At 37.8% G+C, this 10,941-nt stretch overlaps 1 protein-coding gene across 1 annotated transcript; it reads right to left on the reverse strand.

Annotated features, from left to right (window-relative positions):
• Window positions 1-658: 658 nt before the first annotated feature.
• Window positions 659-10,635, reverse strand: LOC149841783 (tRNA-thr(GGU) m(6)t(6)A37 methyltransferase). The gene is made up of 9 exons (XM_089998690.1): window positions 10,545-10,635; window positions 10,279-10,400; window positions 8,755-8,855; window positions 3,229-3,421; window positions 3,035-3,127; window positions 2,788-2,847; window positions 2,570-2,644; window positions 1,627-1,713; window positions 659-1,040 (listed from the first exon to the last, which is right to left on the reverse strand). Exons 1-9 carry the CDS (start codon window positions 10,633-10,635, stop codon window positions 687-689), a joined length of 1,176 nt encoding a protein of 391 aa, XP_089854816.1. The 3' UTR covers window positions 659-686.
• Window positions 10,636-10,941: the final 306 nt, after the last annotated feature.

Below are 10,941 nucleotides of genomic sequence, written 5' to 3' on the forward strand. Positions count from 1 at the left end.
AGTGGTGGAAGGATCAAGCCGATCAGGTGCAATGTGATTACACAATGGCTTTCAACGAATGTCTCAAATATCGGTTTCGGGAATTTATCCTCATTCAATATAAAAGTAAAAACTAAAATATAAAAAAGATAAAACAAAAATGAAATGGCAGTAGCAAAAAAATCATATGCTAAAAAATAGAAACAAAATCGAGTTTATTGCAATTATCACTTTTCATGAATTCACGATAAAATCCCAGCAATTCAAAAGGATATAAGCTCCAAAATGCTCAACTACATCCTATTACATGTAAGATAACACATTATTTTCTTTTTAATTAATATATAACTTTTTATCCATTTTTTAATTTCCAAATTTTCTCTGCTCTCAAGTCGCGAAGATTTTTCCAAGATTTTTATCAGAAAAACAAAGGGCAGATGACTGAGCAGCTTAAAGCCTCAAAGAGCCGTTTTTGTTTCAAATCACAAAATATCCCCTTGAGTAAGTCGAGCTGTGATCATGCCCACAACCACCAGAAATTTCCACCAGAACCTGATACAAGGAACAGGGGGAAAACAAATTTTGGATACAACAGGTTAGCTGATGACTTACCACTTATGTTTCTTAACAACCAAGAAAAATTTACACCGACATTACCCTACTGTAAACGATCAGCTCGTTTTTCAATCAGTTGCAAGAGAGGTTTCTTAAATTTCTAATGTTTCTTTCCACATATTGTAATTGCACTGTTTTCTTTTTTCGCTTCTACAGGGATAAACTGTTGCTTTTTCAACCAAAACATTTGCATCTCTGTCAATTGTATATTCAACATCAATTCCTTCTAAGATCAGGTGATAGGTAACTTCATAAGAATGCGTTATTGACCTGAAAACCCGATCTACCCTGGATTCACGGTCCTCATCTGTCACTTTGCCATCTTCAGTAGGAACAACTGAGCAATGTGGCCTGCTCCTTTGAGACATTGAACGAATATCCCGCGAAAGTATCTGCTTGATCAACATTTCAATTTCACGAGGAGATGCATACAATGATTCTTTCTCCTGATGAATATGTTAACTAGCACCATGTTAATATATTTGAAAATATATATAAAACTTGGAGAAAAAAAAATGGACAACAAACCATGGCTTAGGTTTTCCATGGACTCCAGGTGAGTTATAACTTATAAGGTGCAAGTGACCATAATATCAATGCGGCCTACAGAATTATGATTCCTGGTTAAAGGAATACAGAATCCAGAAAACTAAATGCACTGAAAACATCAAAAAGAGGATCATGGTCACCTCATTTTTATGAAACGTCACCTACTACTTGGCCTTTTCTGCTACAGCTAGAATTTGTGGCTTTACATAAACAGTTATTTAGGTGTTTTTTCAACATGAAGCACAAGGAACTTTCCACTAGGGGGATATAGCAGATAATTCAAAATTAATGTGCTCCCTAAACTTGTCATAAACCACATTAGAGTTGCTTTAAATTTTGAAGATCAGTTTGATACCAAAAGTACACAATAGCACAAAGAAAATGAAGTTGTCATGGACTGAGATGCAAGAATAATTTATATCCAAGAATAATTTACATGCATGTTTGTGAGAGAGAGGGAGAGAAGAGGGGGGCCACGGTTACCACAGTCACCCAGCAAGTAGCAAGGCTATCAGAGAAGGCAGGGGAGAAGTTCACGCTTGCCATTGCTAAAGAATTAGTCTCCCCATCCTGAAATGATGACTCACCATTAATGATATGTGAATTAGTCTCTCCTCCATGATTTTTCTTTTCACACCCATGAAAAAAATCACCATAATTATCTCAAACATAAACTTCAAACTCTTTCACATTTAACCAAAGAATCTATGTCACAACTATCATAATGAATAAAAAAAAATTGAGAATAAATTTGAAAATTGTTCACCTAAGTGAATTTAATAATGGAAGCCCAGAAAGATGCATTTTAGAAGCTATGCAACAGTGAGGATAGCAAGGGCCTGGCCAGAAAAAACCAAGAGACCTATGACTAGACATTCATTTATGCCCTCATACTTTTTGCTAGGGATGTTTCTAACCTTTCTTTTTCAGTTTCATTTATAAATTTCCATATGCATATGGGTGACCAAAAAGCAAGGTACAGACAGCAACAATGAGGATAGCAAGCGCCTAGCCAGAAGAAACCAAAAGACCTATGACTAGACATTCATTTATGGCCTCATATCTTTTGCTAGGGATGTTTCTAACCTTATTTCTTTTTTAGTTTCATTTATAATTTCCATATGCATATGGGTGACCAAAAAGCAAGGTACAGACCCCATATGCTAAGTTTCTTTTGCACTGGAAATATATTTTACAAGGGATAAAAATACATGAAAGATTGCTTCATATTTGATAGCCATGCATAATCAAAATTGTTTCAAAACAAACGTTATTTCCACACACTGTTCAAGACTAAAAAGCAACCATGAAAATGTACAGCAGTGCAACAAAACTTCCTAAACCCCACTTATGGGCAGTTACACAGCACCAAGCATCAAGCAACATCACAGAAATTTTTTGATGAGCAGTGTAAAGAGGGACGCACCATCACCCAGTCCGGAACAGTTGCTCCAGGAATCTCGTCGGAATACGGAAGATAAGGTTTGATATCAAGTATAGGCTGTGGACAATGTTGAACAGAAAAATCAAACACCATAGTTTGCATCAGGTCATTCAGTTTACAATTATACGAAATAATCACGAAGGATCCCTGTTATCAAGAAATAGTAGCCCATGATGCAAAACATATGTCAAGAACCTTACCGTACCATAAACCAAATCAATGCCTGAAAGTAGAATCATATGCCCATGCACAGCCTCAATCTGAAACAAAAACATCCATTTTGGGGTTTCTCCTAAGTTTCCTAACCATGATAAGCCAGAATAATAATGACAACTTTCTCCTGATGCTGACCTGAAATCTCACCAGGTTGATCTACTTATAATTAACAATAATAAGTCTAGCTTTCAGCAGTGGCAAAAACAAGCACACACACACACACACACCGACCTTTGCAACAGTAAGACCGATAGGGCAAGGCCGATGTGGTGACCTTGTTGCGAAGACTCCTACCTTTCCACCATTTAGTCTTGGTACCCTCACCTGAACGAATATTTGCACAAACAGATTGGAACCAGTGTCAAACCATGTAAATCGGCTTGTTTAGCAAATAAACAATAATGTACGAACAATGCAAGACAAACCTTTGCTTTTAACTTCATACTAGATGGAGTCTCCCACAACTTCTCCAGGTCTGTATTTAAATGAAATATATAAAGAATCCAACAATGGGAGTAGTCTGAAAGGCCTTCAAGAGTTGCAATAGGTACTTGAGGTTCCAATACCAAGCATGCTCGCGCTAAAGGTACAAGTAGTGGCTGCCTTGGTGTTCCATTTCTAACATGGAGAAATGATACAGAAAATAATGAAAGGGATCATGTTATCATAAGGGTGAATGATCCCACTGAGTTCACACAAAACATGTACAACCAAGAATGCAAGATCCTGCTGAGTTCACATAGAACATGCAAGATTTTCAAGGAACATTCAAATTCTTCATACTTCAATCTAAAAAAATTGGATATTAACAGTAAACTAAGATATTTTCATCAATGCCTAAGCTTCCCTTTGGGGCCTTTTTGGATTGGTCTCAGTTTCAACAAGGGAATGCAATTCCTGATTTACCATCCGTTCCAACCCTTGACCCCCCTTCCCATCCTGATTTGTTTCTTGGTGGTGAGCCGGAACCCTAGCCGATAGAGAGAGAGAGAGAGAGAGCAGAAGCAAGGGCGTCGAGCTGCCAGAGGCTTCCGGAAGCCAGAAAAAGGTAGGCCGACTTCCTCCTTCTTCTTCTCTCTCTCTCACACTGTCTTCTTCTTCTTCTTCTTTTCCTTCTTTTTCTCCATCTTTTTCTTCTGCTTCTCTCCCTTTTTTATATGATTGATCATCTGTTATACAAACAAGAAAATTGATTTGGCTAGGTTCCGGCCGTCATGATAAGAGGATGGGGGCACAGAAGAAGCATCATTCTGAGGTAAGGTTCTCCTTGTTCTTCATCCTCTTTTTCTTATGGTCTTTGATTATTTGAAGACATAACTAGGTTTGCACACATAACCAGGTCTGCACATCAAGTGTTTGTTAGTATTCTATTTCAATTTCTTGGTGTGTGTGGGTGGTGGGCTGTTGATGTTTGAGGATCCGGGGCGTCTATGTGCCTTTCAATAGGGTTATGTTGTCATTTCTTAAATTTTCGTGGCATTGAAGTTTTCTCATACAATAGAGAGCATTTTCATTATCAACATATATACCTGAACTTTCATACTCCTAGGTGTGTAAGGTGATTGCATTGATTAATTTTTCTCATGAAAATCATTGATTTTTCTAGAGAAGTTTTGCATTCCAAATGCGACTGAATTCGTCCGATCTGTTCTACCACATGGGTAAATAGTATGGCATAGGTACAACTGGTACAATATATGCCTATTTCCAAAGAGAGCAGGTGCAGATGTATAGTAATGTTTTTATTTAGATTTATTGTTTATTTGTATGTGTTTGCTGTGAAACTAGTGATACAAACTGAGTTGTTAACAAGCACAATTTATTTATGTGCCGCTATTCTTACCCTGAACTTGCAGAATTTTAATTTTGGTCCATATCATGATGTAGAATGCATATCAGGTGGATTTGCTATTCTATCTTTGGATCACATATTTCCTTCTCCTTTGATACTGATAATGATCCTTAGAACACTTGTAAATTTTACAGAGCAGCATGAACTAGAAGTGATTACAGAGCATGCTATATGTGTTGATTCAAGTGTCTAGTGATACAATATATACCTGTATTGTAAAGGGTAATCATAGAGTTGCAATGAAAGTGAGGACAAAATTTAAGATTGGAGTCTTTTACTATCTACTTATAACATCTTTTGCTCTCTTTTCTTTTTCTTATAAATGTTCATTGGAGTTAATACCTTTTACAGGTATCTGAGAAGCATTGGTATTGGCTTAAAGTTTTCGCTTTGGCTACTATAAGAGACTGGGATGCTCTCGATTTTTTTTTTGAGCATCATGTTAAAATGTATATACAACAACAACAACAACAACTACGCCTTCATCCCAAAACAATTGGGGTCGGCGATATGAACCAACAAAGAAAATCATTCTGGGTCTTCCACATGAATCCTTCTCCTCCAATCATTTCTATCCAATGCCATGTCCTCGGTGAGGTTCAAAGCATTCATATCCTTTCCTATTATCTCCATCCAAGTCTTCCTAGGCCTACCCCGACCTCTTTTAACTAATATATTTTTCCATTTCTCCATCATTCTAACTGGAGCATCATTAGGCCTTCGCCGAATATGTCCAAACCACCGTAAACGATTCTCTCTCATCTTATTTTCAATGGGTGCAACGCCTACCTTCTTACGTATCTCCTCGTTCTGAATCTTATCTTTCATTGTATTTCCACACATCCATCTAAGCATACACATCTCAGCTACACTCATTTTTTGAATATGATGTCTCTTGGCAGGCCAACATTCCGTACCATATAGTAAAGCGGGCCTAATAGTCGTCCTATAAAACTTTCTCTTCAACCATGTTAAACTATATATATATATATATATATATATATATATATATATATATATATATATATATATATATTCTGTATTGTAATAGTTTGCCCTATAGGGGCATTTTAATCTTTTCACATGCAATTATAGTCGTTTATTAGAAACAGTTATATTTTTTCTTTTTTATTTCTTTATTTTTATTCTTTTCATTTTGATATTTCCCTTGCCATTGAGAGCCCCACTCCATAGAGTCATTGGGGCCCCAATGGTCATAAATATGACCGTTGAGAGCTCCCCAACGACTCTATGTAGAGAGCTCTCAATGGCCTCCCTCATTACTTGTTGTATATAAATAGGGGAGATGTTCCCCCCTATAATTCAATACTTTTAACAGCTTTTATTCAATAAAGAATATATTTTTTACTTGTTTCCCTTCGTTGGCTCTTTGTATTGTCTCATGGTAGACTTGTCTTCTTGCACCTTTGTGCTTATTGTGCCTTTGTGCCCTTGTATTGTGCACTATTGGACTTGTATGTGCTTTTGCACTTTGTTCCAACAATTCCGCATACTTTATTACACATGTTAGTGCATAAACTTGTCATGCTAGTGCATAAAGTTGTCAAAATATTGTGGACTTTTTAACAGATTAGGACTACCTAATGCATGATGTTGCTGTTATGTGTTTTTCTTTCTTTTTTTCTGTGCATTTGTACACTGATGAGACACGTGGCAGTCAATCAACCTTGAATGTTTGGAATCCACGGGTGGAGACATTGGAGAATTCAGCTTGGCCAAGCTATGAATTTCAAATGGTCCTTCAAAAACTTTTAAGACAAACTTGAATGTCTGCAGCTGCCTGCACTTGGTGGACTTTGCTGGAAGCGAGAGGTTGGACAAAATCAGAAGCTATAGGGAACTGTATACCTCTTTTCTATACTTTTTTACTTTTGATTCACCTATTGTATCCTATTGTTCATCTATGGTGGGACTGTGTACCTGGTGTCATATTGTGTCATATCCCAATGTGTATAGACTATAGTGTAACCAACTGGGACCAAATTTTCTTGTATTTTAACCTCCTTATTTCTGGTTTTAAATTATATAATACTTGCTCGGCTTAAGGTTTTACTGTTCTCAGTCCCTATGAATCTTCTTTCATTTGCAATGTTGCAAAGCACCCATGCATCATGGCCTCATGTGGGGTGAGAGAGAGAGGGGGCATAACTAGGGTTGAAAATTGAGCAAGAATTGTATTAGAATCAAGTTTGAATGTGAAAACTAAACTTAGAATTAAATTTCACATCAGGTGCATACAAACAAAGGAATGAGATTATGAATCCAAACAGGCCCTTAGTGGAACACACACCTCTCCCATTGATTCCCTCTTGCTTCCTAAGTGTTTCCCTCTCGCTTTTGTCTATTCCCCTTGCTTCCTATATTATTTTAACAACTGCTAATAGTAGTATGGAGTCTATTTACGTGGTAGATATATTCCCATCTATGACAAAGGAATGTGAATGCCGTCAACATTCTGTAGTTAAAAGGCAAGCAACTGTTGGTGGTGTGGCACATGAGCTGGCACATCAGTGGAGTAGAAGTTGCATGACAATGGAGTGGGGGATACAATGGTGGCTCGAAAAAGGTTCCACGACCGTCTTAGGTGCAGCAAAGGCAAATGATCTGTGCAGGGCAACGATAAGCAACATTAGCAGTAAACCAAAAGAAGGTTGTCCTAGTTACTATCATAAATTAGCAAAAATGGGCACAGCTTGCAAGTGATTTGAAGACTTGAGAATTCATGAGGGTGTGGCACACCTGCCAATGCAGAAGGTTAAAGATCGAATTGGAGGGAGCCATTGGAAGCATGCTTTTGTTCTATGTCTGCTATGCCACGAGGTTATGTCAGGAACACTCCTTCCTTCAATAGGTGACGTCGGGCAAAGAGGAATGATAATGCCCCCCAGCTGTAGCAATATAACTGTAAGAGGATGGACTGCGATGATCGAACTACATATCATTGGTGCAGTGAGCAAGCAGGATAGAATGGAAGACGCATATTGCTCAGAGAAAAAAAATTAATATAGTAAGCCCTGCTTCTACAGCCTATCAGTTGGGTGTTTGCAAGCTAAAATTTTTCAATTATAGTAAAATAAACATATCCAGTGGCTTCAAAATGCAGGTGAACCAGTTCACTTACCACAGAATTTTGAAGTATATTATGAGAAATTGCAAATGACCCAAAATATGATATCAACTTCACACATTAAAGAAAATCAAGATGTTAGCAAGAAGCCAAGAACCCTATTGTCAAGATTATTGTTGGAACTCTAGCCATGCTTGCGCACCTTGAGAACAAGGTGAATTTCAAGGGGAGGAGAATTGATGCGTACCTGGAATTAGGAAATCGGGTTTATAATTGGGTTGAGGTCCATAATGTAGTTGGACTTGAGGCTTAGGGCCAAAATGATGTAAATGGGGAAATGGGTCTAGATAGGCAGATGGATAAGCCATTTTAAGATAGAGATCCATTGGGATAGTAAGGTGTCCATAAATAAGTATTCTCTCTTGTAATGGGGGATTGATGAATGTTAATGAGATTTGCCCATTCTATGGGTCTTGGAGACTGCTTCTCCTCGAATTGAAGCAAATCTGCTCTCTCTCTCTCTCAACTTTTCCCATTCATGTTACAATCAAGATTTGTAATAGCTTGACAACCATATCCTACTTCCCATTTCATACTATTTTTTAGCACTTACTTCCCAGTTTCTGCTTCACACATCACTTCTCATGGTGTTCTGGTAACTATGATTTGTACAACTTTAAAGAATGTTTTTTATTTATGAACAAGGAAACCAGGAGATGCACCTCTCAGTTATTCTGTCCCTTGAAATTATAATTTTGATGTCTCCACATTAAGGAAAAGTAAGATATGATGTATTATAAAACAAGATATATATTCTAACTTCATTCAAAAAGCTAACTTAATTCATTCAATTATCCAAAACAGTAACTGTATGTGAATGAGAAGCTAAGATTACAATCTGCTAAAAAAAGTGCAAGAGAAAGCATTACTTTCGATGGTAAATAAAATTGTACATATAGACACAAGCACAAAGAGAAAAGTACAAACACGTGTTGATGCAAATCTAAGTACCTAGTGGAATAGCAAGATTCCACAATACCAATAGGTCTCAATGGGTATGAAGTTGCCTCCGACTTATCAGATCCATGCAATGTCACCACTTTCCTTAATGCCTGTAAGGTTGAAAATGAAATATTACAATCACTTATGATTGATGTGTCCTGGCAGTTTCATGTTCCATGATGTCTTATGCATAGTTTCAGCTTTATACATAACTACCATAACTATAATACCCTAAGGTATAAACAAGCCACCATTAAATGCTAATCATCCATTTAGAGATCAAACATTTACACAACTGTCCAAATGCAACATATAATGGAATCAACTATGTCAAAACAAGATCCAATGAAAACAACAAAAAGATGCATGCCCAAATATAGACATGTTTTAGCAAGAAGCAAGCTTCCATCTAAGTGGATCTTCATTCAAACTTATGTGGGTTTCATGGGATTGTTCAATGAATTGTTATTGTGGCAACCGTAGGCTGTGCAAGGTAACCTAGAGACACTTGCAGATTTAGTAATTGCAAGATATGCTCCTACAGTGCCTTTTGGTTGTCATTCTTGGCAAATGAGAGAATCTTGTGTTTATGACATTCTTGGCAGAGTAGGTTACAATAGAAAAACAACAACAAAATAAGGACAATCTACGTTACAGTATTTGAAAGTAAAGAGATAACTAAAACAAGAAAATGAATTGATATTTTCTCTGTTATCATTGGTGTTATTAGTCGGCTGTGCATTTCGCTCATTCTACGGTTTAGCTGTTTGTCATTTACCGAGTTGGCACCAATCATGTTGGATCTTTTTCTGCTGGAACTTGTTCAGGTCCGGGTCCAGGTTTTTCATTAAGCTGGAGCCTACCCAATTGGGATTCTAACCCAAGATCCCTCGGTTAAGATAGTGCCACTCTCACCATCCAGCTTACTTATTTGAGTCACGAGATCTCGGTTTTATACCAACCTTTATTTTAGTTTTTACAAATACGTTTTCCTTAATACATAAATCATAGCTATCTAGGAAGAAAAAATTTCGTGGCTTAGCAACTTGAAACTAGGTTAACGTGGAAAATCACGGACACCCATAAAAGCACAAAATGAAATCAAATAATCATATAGCCGATTGATATAAGCAACCAAGGTTCCAAAACCATGACCTATCACCACCCTTTTGATAAAGAATTCTATATTGTAAATTTACCCACTTAAACACGACTCACTCATACAGCACCCCAAACACTACAGCCACTAATTTCTTGCAACAATTTCCAGTTTCCCGCTGATCCAAGAAATATAACCCCTTCCTCTATTATAAATTCTGGAGTATAACGCAACTCCCAAACTTATCCAATAATTGGGTCCATCCAAAACACCAAAGACCAGTCGGAGTAAAATCACATTAGTCTAATGAAATGGCAAATTTGGACCACGTATCAATCGGAACCCATCGGGCGGACGAGGAATGCAAAAGCAACAAAACCCACAAATTCATCACGAAAAAAGGTACTGTGACGAGAAGGGTTTCCCGAATCGACCTGCTGAGCCCGAATCCGGCCTTGCCGCTCAGCGGCACATTTCCCCAACGCTGACCGCAGCGACGTCTCCAACTCCCCGATCCGACCTTCCAACTCTCTCGATTTCTTCTTCCAGAATAAAACTGCCACGTCCAGAAAGCAAAGAAAAATCCGAATTCAAACACAAATGGAAACCCTAAGGCTTCGAAGCTACCAAGATCAAAGGCTTCGATCACAGAATCTAGGGTTTCCAAAGTGAATTCCAGAGAGAGAGAAGTGTCTCTTACTCGAGAGCGTTGCAGAGGCAGAGATTGCTGCGACAGCTGCGATGGCGATCGCTGCTCCCCACCATTTCGAATTCGCAGATGCACCGCCCATTCGCGACCTCCGGGACACAGCGAGAGGCTGGGAAATTTATTATGGGTCTACAGTATCAACGGGTCGGACCTCCGCCAAATGAATAGGTAGAGACCCTGATCCGATAAGAAGGTATTGGTATTGGTATCGGATCCAGATCTGGATCACATCTTTTACAGAAAATCATACCCAGATCCGATAAAGGTTGTAGCATACTCGGTAAAATAATATTTTTAAAAATTTCTACATTTAAAATCACATATTATAGTCTGAACATGGGTCGATCTTGGCATAAAATTTCATAAACTATACCTGGCATGTTTCTTA

The sequence above is a fragment of the Nuphar pumila genome, chromosome 3, assembly GCF_984573655.1.
Source record: "Nuphar pumila chromosome 3, dmNupPumi1.hap1.1, whole genome shotgun sequence".
In the NCBI taxonomy this organism is placed as follows: Eukaryota; Viridiplantae; Streptophyta; class Magnoliopsida; order Nymphaeales; family Nymphaeaceae; genus Nuphar; species Nuphar pumila.

Excerpts from the sequence above, each read along its gene's own strand:
- LOC149841783 (XM_089998690.1), bottom strand. The coding sequence starts at position 10,635 with ATGGGCGGTGCATCTGCGAATTCGAAATGGTGGGGAGCAGCGATCGCC. Across the intron at positions 8,856-10,278 it reads GCCGGATTCGGGCTCAGCAG|GCATTAAGGAAAGTGGTGAC; the intron begins GTCGATTCGGGA and ends TCAACCTTACAG. Across the intron at positions 3,128-3,228 it reads GTATGAAGTTAAAAGCAAAG|GTGAGGGTACCAAGACTAAA; the intron begins GTTTGTCTTGCA and ends ATATTCGTTCAG.